General features: G+C 37.4%; 3 protein-coding genes across 4 annotated transcripts; 2 read left to right on the forward strand and 1 right to left on the reverse strand.

The window, feature by feature from the left end:
- Positions 1 to 616: 616 nt before the first annotated feature.
- Positions 617 to 6067, reverse strand: rfk (riboflavin kinase). The gene is made up of 4 exons (XM_051422525.1): positions 5525 to 6067; positions 4272 to 4423; positions 3412 to 3514; positions 617 to 2932 (listed from the first exon to the last, which is right to left on the reverse strand). The coding sequence occupies exons 1-4, from the start codon at positions 5604 to 5606 to the stop codon at positions 2760 to 2762; spliced, it is 510 nt and encodes a 169-aa protein (XP_051278485.1). The 5' UTR covers positions 5607 to 6067; the 3' UTR covers positions 617 to 2759.
- A 4712-nt stretch (positions 6068 to 10779) lies between these two features.
- Positions 10780 to 14646, forward strand: LOC127376030 (beta-1,3-galactosyl-O-glycosyl-glycoprotein beta-1,6-N-acetylglucosaminyltransferase-like). 2 transcript variants are annotated; one of them, XM_051422537.1, is made up of 5 exons: positions 10780 to 10863; positions 11796 to 12365; positions 12857 to 12950; positions 13326 to 13730; positions 13824 to 14646. In XM_051422537.1, exons 2-5 carry the CDS (start codon positions 12058 to 12060, stop codon positions 14307 to 14309), a joined length of 1293 nt encoding a protein of 430 aa, XP_051278497.1. In that variant the 5' UTR covers positions 10780 to 10863; positions 11796 to 12057; the 3' UTR covers positions 14310 to 14646. The 2 variants fall into 2 exon arrangements, with proteins under 2 accessions (XP_051278497.1, XP_051278498.1); XM_051422538.1 differs by lacking the exon at positions 10780 to 10863 and adding an exon at positions 10962 to 11049.
- A 1830-nt stretch (positions 14647 to 16476) lies between these two features.
- LOC127376031 (beta-1,3-galactosyl-O-glycosyl-glycoprotein beta-1,6-N-acetylglucosaminyltransferase-like) lies at positions 16477 to 23136 on the forward strand. Its single transcript, XM_051422539.1, has 5 exons — positions 16477 to 16566; positions 20104 to 20650; positions 21142 to 21235; positions 21799 to 22203; positions 22297 to 23136. The coding sequence occupies exons 2-5, from the start codon at positions 20343 to 20345 to the stop codon at positions 22780 to 22782; spliced, it is 1293 nt and encodes a 430-aa protein (XP_051278499.1). The 5' UTR covers positions 16477 to 16566; positions 20104 to 20342; the 3' UTR covers positions 22783 to 23136.
- Positions 23137 to 23748: the final 612 nt, after the last annotated feature.

Genomic DNA, 23748 nt, shown 5'->3' on the forward strand with positions numbered 1-23748 from the left:
TTCATATTGGATTTGGTTAGTTTGGTTGACTGAATGATGAGTTATATATACTAACTATAAATAAATGAGTATGATTAGTTTTTAGGTCTATACTGGCCAATGCAAATGTGGTCTTAATTTAATCAGTTCCTCATCTGTGTCACAGGGGCTTATTATAAGATCACGTACATTTTTCTACCACAATTTGAAAATAAAGGCCCACGGTGATACTTTTAAGCCAGTTCCAAGTTTAAGCTCTGTTATATCAGCTTATGCCACTCAATAACATAAAGTAAAAGTAACCTTTACCCCGAATCCCACAAGAAGAACAGGTTGAATCCAGTGTCTTATCTCATACTAGACTCAACAAATATTGACCAAATCAACTCAGGGACATGTGCCTCTGTACCTCCTTCACACACATTGGCTTGCATTCCTGATCCTCAAAACTAACGATTCAGACTTAAGTATTTGTTCACACATTGATCTACAAACACGTTCACATGCCCAGTGTGACAGTCTGTATATTTAACCAATATTTGCTGATGCTGATATTAGGACAATAACATTCGGGCAAGTGTCAGCCAATGAGTCAGAGTCAAAAAGATCCCTTGGCTGCCAAAAAAATCCAAAAAGCTTGATCAAACTATTTAATCGATTAAATTATATATAACACCAGAATGAGAGAACAAAAAGTCGTGTTGTATCTTTAACTATACATACAGTAACCTTGGTCCCTGTGTAAACTAGAACAGAAAATGACAACAAATGAGTCTGTAAAACATACTGCAGCAATGTAGGGTAGGGGTCAATTGTGTAAAGGTTATGAAATCTTTGACAGGTTTGAAGCAGCACATTACATTTCAAAGTAACAGTGATATTTCTTCTGTACATGAAGTACTATAGAGAATGAAAGTGATAGTGTAATATTCAACATAAAGAAAAGTTTTATATAGCAGTGAATTTGTCAACATAGTTATAGTGAAGTACTGCTTCCTGTATTGGTTCTTTTACTAATTCAGTTGGAACCTTTTTCCAGCTTTTAGAAACTATATTTTCCTCTCAGTAAAGAAAGTAAACTGATTAAAAGTAAACATACAAAAACTAGCATGCTGAGAACAGAAAGGTACCTGTAAGAAACAGCCATGCTCTTCTTGTGAAAGGATGACAGCTACTGTTGCATGATAAGTGTCAACATTCGTATATTACAGTCACGTATTTGCTCCCTAAATAACACTTCAGCTAAATCACAATACAGACTTTAAAATCCCAAATCACATAGGTAGACTCATATGGTTCATTCATTTAAAACAATTATTTACAGGGGTTCAAAGAACTTTACACACTTGTACTTGTATGTTAGAAAGTTTTGTGTCTTTTTTGTAAAAGCTAAACAGGTGCAAAATACCCCATGAAATGAAATACATATAGATATGGAATATTATGCGTATTGTTGGTTATCTGTTCAGACTTCTGCATGATCACCCTTTCCCATTTTTATGGTATAAATGTGTGTCCATACACTTCAAAGACTTGCCCTTTGGAAATATCATGGTGGGGAACAGGATTATTCATCACATCTATGTTTTACTATCAGTAACAAACCCACAGAGACTGTAGGTCTGAACATCGGGCAAGCTTAACCGAGGTGCATAACAACTTGCTTGATTATCCCCCCATTTAATCTACAATTCTCCATCAACCAAACAGGCTGATAATGGAAAGTGTTAAGTGTCGAGAGAGTACCACGCAAATCCAGACACCGAATATGTTTAAATTATTTTAAATCTTTCCTTAAATCATGTTTGTACACAGTTCATTAAATAACAATGTTTATTAAATAATTTCTGTCCACCAGATTTTATCTGTATAATGCATCAAAAGCTCAAAATCCAATCTCTGGCCCAATGTAAGAGTCATTCATTTTTAGGGCAGTGACAGACAGTAGAGGGCTTGTGTCACAAAAGACAAGGATTGTTTAACATTAAATTTACATACTTCCATAATTTAATCTCAGTCTTCACACAGATGCCTTGCATTTAGCCACATTGTTGCATAAAGTCATCCAATGGTGCGATCAGTCTTTTTGTTACAGATAATAATGCCCAGACTTTCTCTCTTACCATCTGACGCAGAAACAAATCGGACAAACTAAATAAGTAAGTGCTGCTTTTTCAACCTTGGCTAGATAGTGTTCACACAGTTGAAATTACGGTCCATGTATGTCATTCTTTATGTACATGTTGTTACAAAACTGCTTGTATTTTGTGTATGCTGTATTTTTAGGTACCTTGTCACATAAAAGGTTCTAAATAAACAGCAGGACTAGTGAGGCCCAAGAGCTTCATACACAGTTATGCTGTTAGATGAGGCAATCTGGTGCAAATATATACAAATAAACATAATCTATTAAGTGGTTGGATATCTGCCACAAACCAATACAGGAAGATTAACAGCGCTTTAAACACAGACAAATTGACAAAGTAAAATAGAAATACAATAAAAAAAAATGTTTATGGTTGTTTATGATAATGTCAATGTGCAGCCATGGTGACAGCACATAGATCTCAGAATGAGGCTGTGCATTTTAATGAGTGCATACACGCACCTGTGTGTATATAAAAAGCGCTGTGTTTTTCTACTTCTTTTTACCTTTCACCTGAAGGCAGAATCGTACTCCTTATCATGGTTTATCTTGGTTTTTTTTTGTGTGTGTGTGTGTGTGTGTGTGTGTGTGTGTGTGTGTGTGTGTGTGTGTGTGTTGCAGTCACAGCCAGCTGTCAGTGACCATTCATAATAGTCTGTGACGTTGTTGCTGTGGTGGGGGGCATGGATGAAGACAAGCTGGGAGCACTGGTGAAGAAGTTGTCTTCTCTCAGTTTGAGATGCTCTGGGAGCTCAAGCTTGAGTTTGGCCTCCTCAATGTCGTTGTTGATGGCTGTGATGAGGGCTTCTATTAGGAAAAATATGAGAGAGAAATTAAGACATTAAGTCAGAGAAGACACAGCAAGTGTGTGAGAGGAAAACGAAAACGTATTTTTTCCGAAACGATGACGTATTAGCCCCGCCTCTCTAGCCTTTAACCTCAGCCACCACCGCTAGACACGTCATAACAACAACAATGGTGGACTAGTACTACTTGTTTGTAAACAGCGCATGCTCCATGGCTTCTCCTCCGGTTTTAGTGTATTGGTGTGGCGGCGTCACAGCGCCACATACAGGCCTGGCATATATACTACAGCATTTTGGGTCGTTTCAGTGAATCCGTGTGGACTCAGATATTTCTGGAAACAACGCTGTGTTTACGGAGATTTTTTTCGAAACAACATCGTATTGGGTGAGGCCGCGTATTTGTGTGGACAGGCTCTAAGACCACACATACAAAGATTGGAGCTTGTGTGTGTGTGAGAGAGAGAGAGAAAGGTGTCATACCAAGTGAGTCGTAGCTTCTCTCTGGACGGATGTAGCCCACCATGACAACACTGAGAATCTCTCCATAAAAGTCCTCTTTGAATGTGTGAATCACATGGGTCTCCTAGAACCAAACAAGTACCACATCTATTTAATATAATGTACTGCATTTTCCTTTTTGTGTTATCAAACCAGTTATAATTATGAGAATGACTTGCAATCAGCCTTATTTTGAATTTGAAGTTGCAAAATTGGCTGTGTGTAGAGTGTGAATGAAGTATACAATACTATTTCAATAATTTAAAAAAGATGAGCATATTAAAAACAACATTAATTAATAATATTGTACGGACTAAAAGCTCCACACAATTTCTCACAAGTGCTTTTTTTTACTGAACAAAGGTTGTTGCTTTAAGAAATGTCTCTAAATGTCTTACACTGCAGACTTTGACATTATTCTTTTAGAACAGTCTCAACAAAAGGGGTTTTAATTTTATAAAACAGACTTTGAATTTTTGAAAGACCAAACATTAACATTTATATTTTTAATATATCAATAATATCAAAAATAACCATTCTGCAATGAGCATTCATGTGCCAACCATGAATGAAACCATGCTGACTGATGTGTAGCCTTGTGTAACATAACTTCAAAGAGGAGTTATTCAGTTTTTCCAATACAAATATTCTTTGTCCTACTGTGGGAAATTTGATTTCCCACCAGAAATGTGGAGGAAAAAGTGGGCATGTGACCATCCCACCACTGCCTTTAAACCCAAAACTGTAAAAGACATTTTTTAAATAGATTTGCAATGTGCACGCTTTCTTTCTACTAAAAACACCATGCTTTATGCAGTGAATGCTGCTTTTCTTGTACTAACCATGGACTTCTTGGTGTTTTTGTAGTACGGGTTCCAGCCAATGCTCATCACCATTTTGTAGACATCACCATTACCAACACAGGCCCAGCCGTAGTAAATCCCTGTGCTGATATCTGCTGGAAGATTGTCCACCACTGAGTCAGGGAAGTTGGCTGGAGAGTCAGAAGAAGGAGATAAAAAGGTTAGCATGTAGAGTCAGATAGAAAACCACTCCTCCTGAAATGAAGTTAGTGTCTTACTCAATTGCACAAAGCAGATGCTTTTTAAATCATCAACGAGATCAAGAAAACACTACCTATTTAGATAAACCTTTTATCTAGTTGTTAAAATAACCAAGGCTAAAAAATAAATAATTTACTAAATGTTCTATAGTATTGTTAGAAATGAATGAGTTACTGTAGGCAAATATCGTAACCATTTAGAAGCTCTGGGTTACACACAAACCTCCTCAGTAAAGCTGACATTATTTGTTTTAGAATTTATTTATTATGTTATTTATATTCAATTAACTTATGTGTTTTCAGATAAAATCAAGCTACCGGTTTGTTTAAGTGTCTCATAACCCTGGGCATGATTTGCAGGAAGGAAGTTTTGGCTACTTACCAAATGTTTTGACTATAATCTGGAAAAACACAAAACGTAATTTTTGGGGGGGATCCTGTACATCTATAAGGTTTATATTTAAAAAAAAGTGAAATGGCACAACCTCTGAGTTAAACTGTGTGTCTTTTCTGAGAGTAAATGTCTGGGTAACACAGAGAATAACGACACCAGAACATTTATCGTTACAGATTTCCTCCTCAGTGGATTTTATGTCGCCAGGCGTTCACTTTCGTTAAGGTATGACATTCCTGGTCTTTTCTGGAAACAACCATCCTTGCATAATAGCCATTATTTCGGTAAAATAACAGCGCTTTCATTACCTGTCAAGTTCGGTTACTCAACTCATTTAACTCCGACGTCAGCTCGTTGCGTAAGCTGTCGTCATCATCATCATCATCATCGCCTTTCATAGTCCGTAATGTCCGACAACGAGCAACGAGTGCGGATTAAGAGTAAAAACTCAGCCACATCTTCCGATAAAAAGCAGCCGGATGTTTAGATCCCAACCACAGACAGATTATTAAAGTTGTCTAACGTGACTTTAACGTGAATAAGACGGGATTCAGACAGACCCAACGTCAGCTCACCTACCTACGTAACATTAACAAACGCTACGTTGTCGCCAGAGAAAAGACAGATAATTCACTCACCTGTAGGAATTCCCAGTTCTTTGCTTCCTCTCCCGAAACCCCGAATGACCTCTCCTCTGCAGAAGTACGGGAGGCTCTTCATGTCTGTGAGCCGTGAAGTTTCCGGACAGCAGCTGGCTACGGACGGTACACAATGACCTCGAACTAATACTCCGTCAGTGCTGCTCCTCTCTGGCAGCTCGCACACCTGAAATGTGTGGAGTTCAAAGTCCGTCCCTTGTGTTGAGGCTTTACCTGACTGGCTACCTAGCTCGAGTTGGATGAAGTTGAACGTTACCCAATGAGCTGCGATGGTAAAAGTTCACCAGCTATGCTAGCTAAGCTAACTACTGTTAGCTTTTTCTCCCCCCCCCCCGAGAGGCACCTTGTTCCCTTAAACGGTTTTATCCAAATGTGTTGGTTGTACAGTACTCGGAAGATGACAGTCTCGGTTTCCCTAAGGTCCACTTACAGTACAGAGGTGAAATGAAGCCCTGGTGCTCACAGACAGCCGGTTGTTACATGAGTTGAACACATCTGCGTCGGTAACGCTCCTGCTGACGTCACAGAACACGTGACTGACGCCAGCGTAGATGTTGCCTTCAAGTGTTGTGGGAGAAAACAAAAAATGGAATTTCATATGAGGCATTCAATGACCCATCTTGTGAAATAGATTAGATTCAACTTTATTACTCATTGTCATTTATTGTCAGGTTGTAAGACAACGGAATGCAGTTGAGCATCTAACCAGAAGTGCAAAAAGCAGTAAAGTGCAGAGTAATGTACATTATGTACCGGGATATAAACAAGGTCCGTGTATGTTTTGGTCATTGGATTTTCCTTTCAGAAACGGATATTAAAAAACAGAAAACGAGTGGTTATTTGATTTTCGTTTTAAAAATACAAAAATTAAAATTGAAATACAAGGCGTTTTTTTCTTTTGATGGTCAAAAAGGGATGAGCGAACTTAAAAAAATTATTCGATTTTCATTTTCTATTTCATATAACAAAAAATAAAATCACTAGAAAACAGAAACAGAAAAAAGGCCTGTTTTTTCATATTCTGAGACCGGATGTTGTCATTTACAGGACCGTGCTGTGTAGAAGAAACAGTAGGCTAGTAGACTGCGGTCAATCCAGCCGTGAGTCCGATCTCCGTGGTCAAATCAGCCGCACCTAAATGTCCAGTGTACAAGTATTCTCAGCATTATGGTAAATGCGGAGAAACAGCGTATATAGGTTTTCAACATAAAGGTATTTAGAACAGTAAGCTATAATTAAAATATGTTACATTAAAGTGTTTTATGTGCCCCTGATGAATAAAAAAACACTTTATATCAAGTATCTTTACTGCACCAGTGTGGAGAAATGCCAAAATAAAAGTCTCATATTTATGCCTCCAGAGATTGCATATTTGACCATATTTGAGCTACTGTAAAAACATATTGCTCAGTGTTTCCTGGCTACTGATGGTGTATTTGACTTTTACACATATGAGACTACAAACATACTTAATATCAAGCATTTTTACTGTACCAATTTGGAGAAATTGAAGAATAAAAGTCCCATATTTATACTTCCAGATTCCATATTTTCTTATATTTGAGCTACTGTAAAAAAAAACTGTATGTGGAACCACCTGCAACAGCTGTCACACTGAATAATATAAAAAATAATATGTGAGGAAGAGACAGTAGGTACAATGGTGTTTTGAAGTTAAAACTAATTCTTTTTCCCTTTTACCTACAAATGGACACAGCAGAGCAGCAAAATAAGAAGAATGTGGACTGGCATTGCATTTTGTGTGAAAAGTAAACAAATTAGAATTGTGTAGGATTTTGTGTTTAGTGTTTAGTGTTTATATTATCAAGATGTTAAACATTTGTGTGAAATGTTGTCATGATTACTGCAGCATTATTGAAGTATAATGAAAATGCTTCACCCATAGCCTGGAAATATTGAGCAATATGTTTTTACAGTAGCTCAAAAATATAAGAAAATATGGAATCTGGAAGTATAAATATGGGACTTTTTATTCTTCAATTTCTCCAAATTGGTACAGTAAAAATGCTTGATATTAAGTATGTTTGTACTCTCATATGTGTAAAAGTCAAATATACCATCAGTAGCCAGGAAACACTGAGTAATATGTTTTTACAGTACCTCAAATATGGTCAAATATGCAATCTCTGGAGGCATAAATATGAGACTTTTATTTTGGCATTTCTCCACACTGGTGCAGTAAAGATACTTGATATAAAGTTTTTTTTTATTCATCAGTGGCACAAGACTTTAATGTAACATATTTTAATTATAGCTTACTGTTCTAAATACCTTTATTTTGAAAACCAGAAGTAAATACGCTGTTTCTCCGCATTTACCATAATGCTGAGAATACTTGTACACTCTAAATTTAAGTGCGGCTGATTTGACCACGGAGATCGGACTCACGGCTGGATTGACCGCAGTCTACTAGCCTACTGTTTCTTCTACACAGCACCGTCCTGTAAATGACAACATCCGGTCTCAGAATATGAAACAACAGGCCTTTTTCTGTTTCTGTTTTCTAGTGATTTTATTTTTTGTTATATGAAATAGAAAATGAAAATCGAATAATTTTTTAAATTTCGCTCATCCCTTTCTGACCATGAAAAAGAAAAACGCCTTGTATTTCAATTTTAATTTTTGTATTTTAAAACGAAAATCAAATAACCACTCGTTTTCTGTTTTTTAATACCCGTTTCTGAAAGGAAAATCCAATGACCAAAACATACACGGACCCTGGTGCTGTTGATGTGCAATGTGTCGACTGAGGTGCAATACCCGGTCCGTGTATGTTTTGGTCATTGGATTGTCCTTTCAGAAACGGGTATTAAAAAACAGAAAACGAGTGGTTATTTGATTTTCGTTTTAAAATACAAAAATTAAAATTGAAATACAAGGCGTTTTTCTTTTTCATGGTCAGAAAGGGATGAGCAAAATTAAAAAAAATATTCCATTTTCATTTTCTATTTCATATAACAAAAAATAAAATCACTAGAAAACAGAAACAGAAAAAAGGCCTGTTTGTTCATATTCTGAGACCGGATGTTGTCATTTACAGGACGGTGCTGTGTAGAAGAAACAGTAGGCTAGTAGACTGCGGTCAATCCAGCCGTGAGTCCGATCTCCGTGGTCAAATCAGCCGCACTTAAATTTAGAGTGTACAAGTATTCTCAGCATTATGGTAAATGCGGAGAAACGCCGTATTTACTTCCGGTTTTCAAAATAAAGGTATTTATAGCCGTAAGCTATAATTAAAATATGTTACATTAAAGTGTTTCATGCGCTACTGATGAATAAAAAAAACACTTTATATCAAGTATCTTTACTGCACCAGTGTGGAGAAATGCCAAAATAAAAGCCTGACATTTATGCCTCCAGAGATTGCATATTTGACCATATTTGAGGTACTGTAAAAACATATTGCTCAGTGTTTCCTGGCTACTGATGGTATATTTGACTTTTACACATATGAGACTACAAACATACTTAATATCAAGCATTTTTACTGTACCAATTTGGAGAAATTCAACAATAAAAGTCCATATTTGTACCTCCAAGTGGTATTTTCATATATTTGAGCTACTGTAAAAACACTTTGCTCAATAATTCCTGGCTATGGATGATATATTTTACTTCTACACATCTAAGACTACAAGTATACTTAATATCAAGCATTTTTACTGTACCAATTTGGAGAAATTGAAGAATAAAAGTCCCATATTTATACTTCCAGATTCCATATTTTCTTATATTTGAGCTACTGTAAAAATGTAAACTGTATGTGGAACCACCTGCAACAGCTGTCACACTGAATAATATAAAAAATAATATGTGGGGAAGAGACGGTAGGTACAATGGTGTTTTGAAGTTAAAACTAATTCTTTTTCCCTTTTACCTACAAATGGACACAGCAGAGCTGCAAAATAAGAAGAATGTGGACTGGCATTGCATTTTGTGTGAAAAGTAATCAAATTAGAATTGTGTAGGATTTTGTGTTTAGTGTTTATATTATCAAGATGTTATTTAACATTTGTGTGAAATTTTGTCACGATTACTGCAGCATTATTGAAGTATAATGAAAATGCTTCACCCATAGCCAGGAAACACTGAGCAATATGTTTCTACAGTACCTCAAATACGGTCAAATATGCAATCTCTGGAGGCATAAATGTCAGGCTTTTATTTTGGCATTTCTCCACACTGGTGCAGTAAAGATACTTGATATAAAGTGTTTTTTTATTCATCAGGGGCACATGAAACACTTTAATGTAACATATTTTAATTATAGCTTACGGCTATAAATACCTTTATTTTGAAAACCGGAAGTAAATACGCTGTTTCTCCGCATTTACCATAATGCTGAGAATACTTGTACACTCTAAATTTAAGTGCGGCTGATTTGACCACGGAGATCGGACTCACGGCTGGATTGACCGCAGTCTACTAGTCTACTGTTTCTTCTACACAGCACCGTCCTGTAAATGACAACATCCGGTCTCAGAATATGAAACAACAGGCCTTTTTTCTGTTTCTGTTTTCTAGTGATTTTATTTTTTGTTATATGAAATAGAAAATGAAAATCGAATAATTTCTTTAATTTCGCTCATCCCTTTTTGACCATGAAAAAGAAAATCGCTTTGTATTTCAATTTTAATTTTTGTATTTTAAAACGAAAATCAAATAACCACTCGTTTTCTGTCTTTTAATACCCGTTTCTGAAAGGAAAATCCAATGACCAAAACATACACGGACCCTAGAGGATCCCCAAATCCAGGTGTGGAAAAACTTGTTGCATCATTCCCAAGAAGACTCATGGCTGTAGTAGCTCAAAAGGGTGCTTCTACTCAATACTGAGCAAAGGGTCTGAATACTTATGACCATGTGATATTTCAGTTTTTCTTTTTTAATAAATTTGCAAAAATTTCTACATTTCTGTTTTTTTTTTTGTCAAGATGGGGTGCTGAGTGTACATTAATGAGAAATAAAATTAACTTTTTTGATTTTAGCAAATGGCTGCAATGAAACAAAGAGTGAAAAATTTAAAGGGGTCTGAATACTTTCCGTACCCACTGTATATTGTGCGCACAAGTAACGTGTGCGCACAATATAAGTAAATGGTGCGCACAAGATAAAACAATATTTTATTATTTACTTTTTGCACACGTTGCTAATGTTGGCTGTGTCTTCACTGAATGTTGTTGGTATGTGACAGGAAGACAGCTGTACCTCCCATTTAAGGTACAGACAGTTGAGTGAGTCAGTGCACTCAACAGGTTTAACGTATCCTCAACTGATATGCTGCTTGTCAGTTACAGGTAAGAAACATGTTCTCTTCTTTTGGTGAACAAAAGTTGTTATTATTTTTATTTCAAACAATGTTACCTTAGTGAAATCACTTCACTTAAAAAAGGGGGCTTTTATTTTTAAGTATTCAGCAGTAAATTCAGTTTTTGTATTACTAATTTTTATTACTCAACTGATCTGCTGCTTGTCAGTCACAGGTAGGAAGCATTTATATTAGCATTAATTTGTTGTGTTGTTTTGGTTAACAAAAGCTGTAAATTGCTTTTATTTCATGGTTTTGGCCTAAACAATGCTACTTTCATTAAATCACCTCACAGATTTGCCCTTACTTAAAAAACGTTTGTATGTTTTCAAGTATTCAACGGAACAATCTGTTCATATATTACATAGTGTAAATTGTATGCTAACACTGTAATTTCAACTTTTAAGAATATGTTAGTAAAGAGTAAAAAAAAAAAAGTGAATAGAAAAGAGTGAATGATGTGTTTTTGGACACCCAGAATGTAATATTTTGTCAGCAATCACATGTCCCCAGCTTGTGTAGCTTAAATTCCTTTTATACCTAGTTTCACATTAAAAAAAAAGGAATACATGTTATTTGGTTACCAAAGACACAAAAGACAATTCATGGGAACAGGTAGTAAATCCTGAATTTCAAACGGGCTTTTTGTAATTAAGTAGTGGAATGTACTATACCTTGAAGAACAAGTCCAGCCGGCTGTATGTTGATAAGCATCAAAATGTCTCACTGATTGGAACTTAAATAGTGGCTTGTGTTAGTGTTCGTGTGAGTGTCTGTTAGTTAGTGAATAGATTTAGCCAGAAACCATTGTTTATTTTATTATAATGCAAATAAAGTTTAAATATTACCTCACAAATGCAGTTGTAGTGAAAAAACTGAAAAATAGATAACTAAAAATCACTTCTCTTATCTCGTTTACAGGGGCAAGAACATGTGGAGAGACTAATCTACGTGGATCTATAATGACAGGAACTTATTACTCCTTATGATTGACAGTAAATCACTGAACTAGAAAATCACATATTCTGTTCTAGATGTTTTTGGCTTGGATTTTATATTGAATTATTTTATTGATTCAGGTAGGCCTTAATCATTTTAGACACTCTAATCGCTCTACATATATATAATATAAAGGCTGGACTACATACAGAATCACACTTTAATAGCATCTTAGTTGAGAACAATGAGGATACTGACACCAGGCAGCCTACAACTGTCGCTGAAGCTCACTGTTGTACTGGGATCACTATGGATGGTTTTCCTGCTCAGTTTCCCTGAAAAAGGCTGGGATCCTACCTACATTCTCAGGTACAGCTGGCTGGAGTATACAGATGCTGATGGCGGCCCAGAAAAAGTGTGCAACTGTTCAGCAATCCTGCGAGGAGAGAGGGAGGCACTGGAGCAGGCTAAATTACTGACCATCACTAAAGACTTCCACAAGAGTGTTCAGATCCCTGATGAATATTATATCAATGCAACCCAAGACTGCAGGTGTGTTGCTTTAAACTACAGATTAAACTCTAAGCTATTGTTTAAATCTAATGAATTTTTAAAGGACCAGTGTGTAGGATTTAGTGGCATCTAGCAGTGAAGTTGCAGATTGCAACCAACTGAACACCGCTCGTTTCAGTATTTGATGACCTGGAAATGACAACGGCTGTGAAGTGTGTTTGAGAAACTATGGTGGCTGCGAAAGTTGTGAAAAGCCATTCTGAGCTACTGTAGAAACATGGTGGTTCAACACAGCCTCCATGGAAGAGGACCCACTCCCTCTGTAGATAAAGACAGCTCATTTTAAGGTAACAAAAACACAGAAAATCTTATTTTAAGGTGATTATCCACTAGTGAAAATGTACCAATGAATATTAGATTCCATATCTGCCAATAGATTAGATTAGACTAAATGTTACACACTGGACCTTTAACAGACATTTGTTAGGCAGAATTCCCTTTGGTGTTGATTCAATTTTATTTATATACAGCCAATTCAAGCTGAGCAGGAAATACATACCATTCCCATTAAGTCAGGAAGAAGAGGACTTCCCACTGGCTTACTCAATAGTTGTGCACAAAAAGGTATGCACATTCAAAATTAAAATGAACTTTAAGAATGGTGTGGCAATAGTCTAAATATTTCACTTTAATCATTTATTGAAGAGGCACTCCTCCAGTTCAGTTTAAATGTGATTCTCAGTCTGTGAAAACAGATGTGTAATGTTTTTTTCCTCTGGAAAGAGCTTTGCAAAGTTTGGAAAATATTTATTTATTTATTTCAATTTGATCTTGAGATTTTTTTTTTTTTAGAGAAGTGATGGCGACTTTATGGAAGAATAATACTAAATTGATGAAGTGCCCCTTTTTAAATGGTTCTAAACATAAGGCAAATATATGCAACAATGAGTATTTTAAACATACAATGAGATTAAATATTTTTCCCCCCACAAACTCTAGGTGCAGAACTTTGAGCGACTGCTGCGAGCCATCTATGCGCCTCAAAATATTTATTGTGTCCATGTGGACAAAAAGTCAGAGGCCTCAGTCTTCTTTGCCATCTGGGCCATTACTTCCTGTTTCGAGAATGTCTTCATGGTCAGCCAGGCTGTGAATGTGGTCTATGCTGCCTGGCCACGCGTCCAGGCTGATCTTAACTGTATGGCTGATCTCTACAACGCCAGCACCAAGTGGAAATACTTCATCAACCTTTGTGGCCAAGATTTCCCTCTGAAAACCAACTTGGAGATTGTGAGGAAGCTGCGTTCACTGAAAGGCGCTAACAGCTTGGAGTCGGAAACAATGGCTGGAGAAAAGAAGTGGAGGGTGTCAAATGTTCACCAGATAGTTGATGGGGAAATAAAGGTAGCTCCTTTGGAGATTTTTACATTTTTTATTGTTCAGATTGACCTTAATGACCTTCACCATCATATTAATTCACAATTTCATCTGTCCCAGGGGATAGGAAAGGCAAAGGAGCCTCCACCATTCAACCTGCCCATTCTGTCAGGAAATGCCTACATTGTAGTTAATCGAGGCTACATCCGCAGTGTGTTGGAGGACAACCGAGTACTGGCGCTGATCGAGTGGGCCAAAGATACCTACAGTCCAGATGAGTTTCTCTGGGCAACCATTCAGCGAATCCCTGGTGTTCCTGGCTCAAGGTGGCCCAACCACAAATACGACATGACAGACATGAATGCGATTGCACGGCTGGTGAAGTGGCAATGGCATGAGGGGTCACAGGGTTCACTGGAGGCGGTGTACCCAGAGTGTCGAGGCACCCATGTCAGGGCAATATGTGTGTATGGTGCTGGAGACCTGCAGTGGATACTTGAGCAGCAACACCTCTTTGCCAATAAGTTTGACATAGACACAGATCCCATTGCTGTCTACTGCTTGGAGAAATACTTTAGACAAAAAGCACTGGCTGAGTTACTTTAGATCTATTGGAGATTTTTTCTGCTCCAGATTATAGAGATAAAACAATTTTCAAGATGTATTTAAAGGTTCCAAATATAAGATTCTGAAGCATTTTCCGTATTATATTTACGTGTGAATCACCTTTTATATTAATGGGTGAATAGATTGTAATGTAACTTAAAAAATGAGACCTTTCCTAACTCTTTTGGTTTATATGCGCTTCTACAGAACGTAGGGATGCAAAATAAAAGTAATGTGTACTTTTGGTTAAATGGAAGTCATCACTATATTGATGACACATATATATGATTCCAGTGAATGTACATCTTTGAACTGATTAATAAAGGGTGATCATAAATGTGTTGTCTATTACTATTTCAAGATGGATCTGGTTTGTATTCCAGAGCCAGTGTCTGGTGGCGGTCAGCGTTGTGCTGGTTGAGGTTGGAAGAGCAGAGTGGGTGTCCCTCCAAACCCGACCAAGGTGCATTTGGACCGAGGGAACAGCTAGTTAATTTTAGACTCTTTCTATGAAAAGAATATAAAGGCTGGACTACAGAACTCCCACTGTAATAGCATCTTAGACGAGATCTTCAACAATGAGGATACTTCAGTCAATACAGGGACATAGAAAGTGATCCCTTTAGAAACAAAAAAGAAACAGGGGAGGAGGAAGGTTGAATTATGGCTGCAGTCAATAAGTGATTTATATATTTGTCCATAGCCTCTTTCTTGGGATGAGATATGTTGTAGAGTCTATTTGTGAAAAAGAGGGGCACCAGGGAGAAAATTTATGGCATAATGATAGTTGCGATGAGGAGGCAAAACCTCACCCAGATCATGATACTCAACAGGGATGGAAGAGAAATCAGGGGACTCTGAGCTCATTGGAGGGACAGCGACCTCTGCTGGATGCAGAGCAGATCACAGGCAGGAGGAGTGGCAGAATAAACTCCAATTTATTATTTCCCCAGTAAAATCAATGTGAGGATTATGTTGTTTCAACCAAAGATGACCCAGAAACAGCTGGGCTGTCGGCTGGAAGGCAGACCTTTGAGGCACTGCAAGGCAGGCAGACAAAGTTTGCGGGAAGGAAATAAACCTGAGGCACAGGTAAACCCAAGGTTAGACAGGATTCAAGAAAAACTGAGCTTAAGCTTGGCCATAGCATTAGAACCACATTTACAAACAAACAGTTGATCAACAAGGAACATAAGAGGAAACAGCTGAAACACTAAGAATGAGGGAGAGGGACAGGTGGGACCATGGCACTATCCTGGTTCTGGTACAGATGTAGATAATAATGAAGAAAACCAATCGTAGCCTACAGTATTAGCATTTCTGACTGATTTTCTGCATAAATGCCGAAGAAATAAGGTGACATTTGATGCAGTTGTATGGACTTGAGAAAAAGAACCTTCAGGATATGCAAAGATAACAGGATTTAGCATGACGATGATGATTAAGCAACTTGGCTTTCAGAATAAAAGCAGTGGTACATTCCTGTTGACTAAATAAGTGAAAGCGTCAATCCCTGAAAAACAGTACAGTGGTAATTTATTTTACAAATTCAAATATATTTCTTTCACACATTTTTGTGAGGGCTACTATTTCAGGGCTATTTGCAGGACCAAATTTGAGATACAGTACAAGTTCACACTTTAGATATTAATACACAGGGTTGAAATGAGCTCCACCTCGCAAGAGGGTTATTACATTTTTGTATTCGAACATTAGTGGTGATAATATTACACCATAACCAGAGCAGTTATGTCTGGGAGTGCACAAGAATTGGGTATCAACTAAGTATTTAAAAAAAAAAAAAAAATAGACAGCTTTCACTCTTTCTGAAGATTTTGTACAATACAAGAATGGCAACCATTGACCCTTTTGGTCTAACACTAAATACTAGTCTTAGGAGCAATTGTACAGAATACATTAAATAACTGGGTCTTCTAATCTTTCCATGTGTGGTCTTTATTTGTGCTGGAAACATTGCTCATTTATTTTTAGAATTAATGATTATGATTAAACTCATTAAAGATTTGTTTCCAGTGAGACACACCTTTTATGTTTCACTCCAGGCTTTGGTGCACGATAAATGGTTTTACTTTGAAAAATGCTCACAGGAAGACTTTGTTTCGTGGCCATATGTGCCTCCCATTTACATCTGGATAGACCAGAACAAGTGCAAACATCAGTCAGCAATTAGGGGAGAAACAGAGAGAGGGAGATGAAGAGAGAAGAATCACCTAATGTGCTGCTTGTAAAGTCACAGGTAGGAAGCATTAACAAGTCCTGTTGATTTGGTGAACAAAATATGTAGTTACTTTTATTTCAAACAATGTTACTTTAGTGAAAACTCTTCACAGATTTGCCTTCACTTAAAAAAGAGGCTTTTATTTTTAAGTTTTCAACAGTAAATTCAGTTTTTATATTACATAATGTATATTGTATTCTAGCAGTGTAAGTTGGACTTTTATATTTAGGAAGAAGATGATAGTGGAGACGTGAGAGAAGTGAATATAGAATGGTGAATGATGTGTTTTTAGATTCTTCATCAGACATCCAGCCAAAAACTGGAAAATAGATACATTGAACAAATAAATAATGAAATTAAATGCAAACGTGAAAAAGTTGTAAAGTAAAAGGTGAATGGAATTGTAATACGTTAAAGCTGCATTATGACTTAATATAACTAACATTATTATTTCAATAAGTGGCTGCCATTTTATCCCCCAATGTATTATTCATGTACAATGTATGCATTTGTAGTTATTATATTCTCATTTCATATATTTTTTATATACTTGTCCCATTTCCACAGGAAAAAGCAGAAAATGGGCAAACATTTGCTTCATTAAACATTTTCTTGCCGTAAAGAACGTTAAACAAAAAATTAACATCCACAGTCCTCAGGGAACACTCAATACTGCTGTTTTGGAGTCAATGTGTAAGGAAACCTTCTAAATAATATTTATGAAAAGAAAATCTTCAGTCTTAGACAGTAATTAGTCCGGGACATAACCATTTCTTTTTTCCCCACCATGGTCCCATTAGTCCCAGTCATATTTTTATTCATCGGTCAATGTAATTTTTGATTAAAACAGGAGGGTTAATGCATATGTGTATTCTTTTTACCTTTTCTGTGCTCATGTATTTAATAATGGTATCTTGGCTGACTGCTAGTCCAGTTTAAAGACTATGATTAAAAATTAACTTTGTTATTTGGTCCCGTTTACATTTTATACTAGTCATATTTAAATGGGTGACAATTTCAAATTAATTTCATTCACATCAAACTATTCAGTTACTGGAAGCATCTGCATGTGTCATATTTCTAGGTGTAAGGTTCCACATGTTTATACCCAAAATAAAAGAAATATGAAAAAAAAGGAAATGTAAATTTAATATATTTTGATAAGCAACAAACAAAAACATAAATAGAATCACCCCTGTGCTGTCGTCACTCCACTGGCTTCCAGTCCGTTTTAGAATTGATTTTAAACTTTTGTTGTTTGTTTTTAACACCATTAATGGCTTGGCCCCCTCTTACTTGTCAGAGATTTTCACTTTTCGCAATTGTGGCAGAGCCTTGCGCTCTTCGGGTCAGCTTCTGTTAGAGGTCCCTAGGTCGAGACTTAAACAGTGGGGCGATCGTTCTTTTGCTGTCGCTGCTCCTAGACTGTGGAACAAACTGCCCCCTGACTTTCGCACCACTACTGATCTCGGCCTTTTTAAATCGCAGCTTAAGACCCACTTTTTAGATTAGCATTTAATTCTGACTAGGACAGTACTGTCTCTTAGGTGTACTCTTTTTATCTGCTCCTCTCTATGCATTTCTGGAAGGCTTTTAATACCCTGCAGTGCTGCAGCACTACAGCACTTTTAATTGTATTTGTATATTATATATGTGTTATGTATTGTTTCATGGCTTTGTTGTAAAGCACTTTGGGTACCTTTCGGCTATTGTAAAGGGCTATACAAATAAACTTGATTTGATTTGATTTGATAGAATCAGACCTGTTACTTGATTGATATTTTACGTTGGTCAAACTACTTCAAAATCTACTTGAATATCAAGCTGCTGATACAGTTTTAGAAAGGATTCCATGTTTGATTAAACAATAGATGTATCCGTACCTATTACCTATGAGTTTCCCTCCCTCACTACTTAAAAGATTTAATGCAGCGGTAGCGGGCTTTTTTGTGGGGAGGTAAAAGACCTTGTTTGAATAGAATTAAAATGTACGCTGCAAAGGAGGACAGAGGCCTCAACCTGCCAAAAGTGGACTGGTACCACTATGCCTTTTCTCTTAATCAGCTCGCCAAAATATATATTGCAGAGGACAAAGCTCTGGGTTGGGTCCTGATTGAAAAAGAACTTACTGATCCAATGCCATTACAGGCTTTTATTTCACAACGTGGAGGATAAGTTCCATCTAGGAATCCATTATTGTTGTTTGCAAGAGAAACCTGGCAAGTATCACATCGTCTCATTGGCTTAAACCCTTCTTTTACTAGAAGGTCATCTCTATGGCATAACAAACTACTGAAAGTGGATAAAACAACTCTTTACTGGAAGTCATGGGTTGAAGCAGGGATTATTTTTATTGGGGATGTTTTCGAGGGCGATCATTTTATGGGTTTTGCACAACTGGTAACTAAATATAGAATCCCTAAGCAAGACTTTTGGAAATATTTGCAATTAAGAAGTTGTATAATGTCTGCACAACGAAAACTCCCCCTATTACCTCAAACAGAGTTACAAAAACTAGTGCAGGGAGATCAGGGGGGCTACAGGTGGGGCATCTAAATATTATAGGCTTATAAAACAATCTCACCCGCCGAAACTTGAGGGTCTCAAGAGAGCATGGGAGGCAGATTTACAGGGCGAGATAATTATGGAGAAGTGGAAGGAAATAACCAGATCCTGGTATAAGACATCTAGAGAGATGCAAACCCGCTTAATTACATATAAAATCATACATAGGGTTTATTGGACTCCTTGTAAGATGGCAAGACTAAAGCTTTGTGAATCTGAGATTGCTGGAGATGTGAGAGGAGTAAGGGAACACTTTTACACATGCTGTATGAATGTGAAATGACACAAAACTTATGGGAAATAATAATATTATTCATAAACAAAGTGTTCAGGACAGAGTCCCGCTCTATGTATTTTGGGCATAATACCAGAGGGAATAGGGTTATCATTCCAGCAAACTCTATGGTGTAGATTGGCCCTTACTACGGGTTGTAGGATTGTTCTCAGACATTGGAAGTCAAAAAATATTATTCCATTTAATGAATGGATGGGAGAAATGACTATAATAGCCAGATATGAACAATTGATTTTCAGGCTGAACAATAGGGAGGAGGTATTTATGAAAATATGGGGTCCATACATGAATCTCATACGAGATAGTTGATGGGAGAAACTATGTTGATGCATTTTCATATAAACAATATACCATGTCTTGAGTGTGACAAGAGTCTGATAAGTTGTAGGGTGGAGACTGTGAGAGTGAAGGCGTTGAGAGTGATTCTGGCAATGTGAACCATGTGCATGTAGACATATGTAATTATTTCTGTGTTTGTATTAGTTTAGTTTATGCAAGTGTCTCTTTGTGAGGAATATTATTATTATTATTTTTTTCTTATGTCAGGAATTATGTTGTTTTGTATTGTTCTTGTCATTGTTCAAGTTCAGGTTTTGTTGCACTGTTGAAAAGCAATAAAAAGTGAATTATAAAAAAAAAAAAAAAAAAAAAAAACAATAGATGTATCCATATCACCTCTCTTATCTTGTTTCCAGGGTCAAAGACATGTGGAATGACCAATCTACATGGATCTTTAATGACAGGAACTTGTCTACACACTGTTAAACATTACTCTTTATGATTTACAGTAAAACACTGAATGTAGAAATAACTAGAACATCACCTATGCTGAAAGATTTTATATAAATAAAGTGGCTGAGAGAAACATAAAGGCTTGTAAGTGCAACTGGACTACATACAGAATCACACTTTAATAGCATCTTAGTTGAGAACAATGAGGATACTGACACGAGGCAGCCTACAACGGTTGCTGAAGCTCACTGTTGTACTGGGATCACTATGGATGGTTTTGCGACTTGGTTTTCCTGAAAAAGGCTGGGATCCTACCTACATTCTTAGGTACAGCTGGCTGGAGTATACAGATGCTGATGGCAGCCCAGAAAAAGTGTGCAACTGTTCAGCAATCCTGCGAGGAGAGAGGGAGGCACTGGAGCAGGCTAAATTACTGACCATCACTAAAGACTTCCACAAGAGTGTTCAGATCCCTGATGAATATTATATCAATGCAACCCAAGACTGCAGGTGTGTTGCTTTAAACTACAGATTAAACTCTAAGCTATTGTTTAAATCTAATGAATTTTTAAAGGACCAGTGTGTAGGATTTAGTGGCATCTAGCAGTGAAGTTGCAGATTGCAACCAACTGAACACCGCTCGTTTCAGTATTTGATGACCTGGAAATGACAACGGCTGTGAAGTGTGTTTGAGAAACTATGGTGGCTGCGAAAGTTGTGAAAAGCCATTCTGAGCTTCTGTAGAAACATGGTGGTTCAACACAGCCTCCATGGAAGAGGACCCACTCCCTCTGTAGTTAAAGACGGCTCATTTTAAGGTAACAAAAACACAGAAAATCTTATTTTGAGGTGATTATCCACTAGTGAAAATGTACCAATGAATATTAGATTCCATATCTGCCAATAGATTAGATTAGACTAAATGTTACACACTGGACCTTTAACAGACATTTGTTAGGCAGAATTCCCTTTGGTGTTGATTCAATTTTATTTATATACAGCCAATTCAAGCTGAGCAGGAAATACTTACCATTCCCATTAAGTCAGGAAGAAGAGGACTTCCCACTGGCTTACTCCATGGTTGTGCACAATAAGGTATGCACATTCAAAATTAAAATTAACTTTAGGAATGGTGTGGTAATAGTCTAAATATTTCACTTTAATCATTTATTGAAGAGGCACTCCTCCAGTTCAGTTTAAATGTCATACTGAGTGATTCTCTGTCTGTGAAAACAGATGTGTAATGTTTTCTTCCTCTGGAAGGAGCTTTGCAAAGTTGGAAAAAAAAAAGGTATTTATTTATTTCAACTTGGTCTTGAGATTTTTTTTAAATCTGAAAGCCTGTGTTTCAAACTGGTAGTGTGCAGTTTGAAAGAAGTGGGCATTTCAGAGACAATGGCATATAATGAAAGCTGCATTATGGGAAGTGTAGGATCCAGCATTTATGAAGTTGCCTCAGGACAATAAGTCAGGATATCTCAGCCTCTGCTGCTTAAATCTTTACCATCTTTTAGAATCAGTCTCTTGTGAGTCCCCAAACTTTATGGAAGAAAAAATTAGGTTGTTGGAGTGTACCTTTAAATGGATCCAAAAAGAAAGCAAATATATGTAACAATAAGTATTTGAAATTTGAATTTTTTTCCCCCCACAAACTCTAGGTGCAGAACTTTGAGCGACTGCTGCGAGCCATTTATGCGCCTCAAAATATTTATTGTGTCCATGTGGACAACAAGTCAGAGGCCTCAGTCTTCTTTGCCATCCAGGCCATTACTTCCTGTTTCGAGAATGTCTTCATGGTCAGCCAGGCTGTGAATGTGGTCTATGCTGCCTGGCCACGCGTCCAGGCTGATCTTAACTGTATGGCTGATCTCTACAACGCCAGCACCAAGTGGAAATACTTCATCAACCTTTGTGGCCAAGATTTCCCTCTGAAAACCAACTTGGAGATTGTGAGGAAGCTGCGTTCACTGAAGGGCGCTAACAGCTTGGAGTCGGAAACAATGGCTGGAGAAAAGAAGTGGAGGGTGTCAAATGTTCACCAGATAGTTGATGGGGAAATAAAGGTAGCTCCTTTGGAGATTTTCAAATTTTTCATTGTTCAGATTGACCTTAATGACCATCACCATCATATTAATTCACTATTTCATCTGTCCCAGGGGATAGGAAAGGCAAAGGAGCCTCCTCCATTCAACCTGCCCATTCTGTCAGGAAATGCCTACATTGTAGTTAATCGAGGCTACATCCGCAGTGTGTTGGAGGACAACCGAGTACTGGCACTGATCGAGTGGGCCAAAGATACCTACAGTCCAGATGAGTTTCTCTGGGCAACCATTCAGCGAATCCCTGGTGTTCCTGGCTCAAGGTGGCCCAACCACAAATACGACATGACAGACATGAATGCGATTGCACGGCTGGTGAAGTGGCAATGGCATGAGGGGTCACAGGGTTCACTGGAGGCGGTGTACCCAGAGTGTCGAGGCACCCATGTCAGGGCAATATGTGTGTATGGTGCTGGAGACCTGCAGTGGATACTTGAGCAGCATCACCTCTTTGCCAATAAGTTTGACATAGACACAGATCCCATTGCTGTCTACTGCTTGGAGAAATACCTTAGACAAAAAGCACTGGCTGAGTTACTTTAGATCTATTGGAGATTTTTTCTGCTCCAGATTATAGAGATAAAACAATTTTCAAGATGTATTTAAAGGTTCCAAATATAAGATCTTGAAGCATTTTCCATATTATTTTTACGTGTGAATCACCTTTTATATTAAATGGGTGAATAGATTGTAATGTAACTTAAAAAATGAGACCTTTCCCAACTCTTTTGGTTTATATGCGCTTCTACAGTATGTAGGGATGCAGGTGGGATATTCCACAAAATAAAATTAATGTGTACTTTTGGTTAAATGGAAGTCATCACTATATTGATGACACATATATATGATTCCAGTGAATGTACATCTTTGAACTGATTAATAAAGGGTGATCATAAATGTGTTGTCTATTACTATTTCAAGATGGATCTGGTTTGTATTCCAGAGCCAGTGTCTGGTGGCGGTCAGCGTTGTACTGGTTGAGGTTGGAAGAGCAGAGTGGGTGTCCCTCCAAACCCGACCAAGGTGCATTTGGACCGAGGGAACAGCTAGTTAATTTTAGACTCTTTCTATGAAAAGAATATAAAGGCTGGACTACAGAACTCCCACTGTAATAGCATCTTAGACGAGATCTTCAACAATGAGGATACTTCAGTCAATACAGGGACATAGAAAGTGATCCCTTTAGAAACCTGCAGTCAATAAGTGATTTATATATTTGTCCATAGCCTCTTTCTTGGGATGAGATATGTTGTAGAGTCTATTTGTGAAAAAGAGGGGCACCAGGGAGAAAATTTATGGCATAATGATAGTTGCGATGAGGAGGCAAAACCTCACCCAGATCATGATACTCAACAGGGATGGAAGAGAAATCAGGGGACTCGGAGCTCATTGGAGGGACAGCGACCTCTGCTGGATGCAGAGCAGATCACAGGCAGGAGGAGTGGCAGAATAAACTCCAATTTATTATTTCCCCAGTAAAATCAATGTGAGGATTATGTTGTTTCAACC

The sequence above is a fragment of the Dicentrarchus labrax genome, unplaced genomic scaffold, assembly GCF_905237075.1.
Source record: "Dicentrarchus labrax unplaced genomic scaffold, dlabrax2021, whole genome shotgun sequence".
In the NCBI taxonomy this organism is placed as follows: domain Eukaryota; kingdom Metazoa; phylum Chordata; class Actinopteri; family Moronidae; genus Dicentrarchus; species Dicentrarchus labrax.

What these genes read in the sequence shown, in the direction of transcription:
- LOC127376030 (XM_051422537.1), top strand. Translation starts at nt 12,058, where the DNA reads ATGAGGATACTGACACCAGGCAGCCTACAACTGTCGCTGAAGCTCACT. An exon ending in AATGCAACCCAAGACTGCAG is followed by an intron (nt 12,366 to 12,856) that starts GTGTGTTGCTTT and finishes ATTTATATACAG; the next exon opens with CCAATTCAAGCTGAGCAGGA. An exon ending in CAATAGTTGTGCACAAAAAG is followed by an intron (nt 12,951 to 13,325) that starts GTATGCACATTC and finishes CACAAACTCTAG; the next exon opens with GTGCAGAACTTTGAGCGACT.
- rfk (XM_051422525.1), bottom strand. Translation starts at nt 5,606, where the DNA reads ATGAAGAGCCTCCCGTACTTCTGCAGAGGAGAGGTCATTCGGGGTTTC. An exon ending in AGAACTGGGAATTCCTACAG is followed by an intron (nt 4,424 to 5,524) that starts GTGAGTGAATTA and finishes CTGACTCTCCAG; the next exon opens with CCAACTTCCCTGACTCAGTG. An exon ending in AAAACACCAAGAAGTCCATG is followed by an intron (nt 3,515 to 4,271) that starts GTTAGTACAAGA and finishes GTTTGGTTCTAG; the next exon opens with GAGACCCATGTGATTCACAC.
- LOC127376031 (XM_051422539.1), top strand. Translation starts at nt 20,343, where the DNA reads ATGAGGATACTGACACGAGGCAGCCTACAACGGTTGCTGAAGCTCACT. An exon ending in AATGCAACCCAAGACTGCAG is followed by an intron (nt 20,651 to 21,141) that starts GTGTGTTGCTTT and finishes ATTTATATACAG; the next exon opens with CCAATTCAAGCTGAGCAGGA. An exon ending in CCATGGTTGTGCACAATAAG is followed by an intron (nt 21,236 to 21,798) that starts GTATGCACATTC and finishes CACAAACTCTAG; the next exon opens with GTGCAGAACTTTGAGCGACT.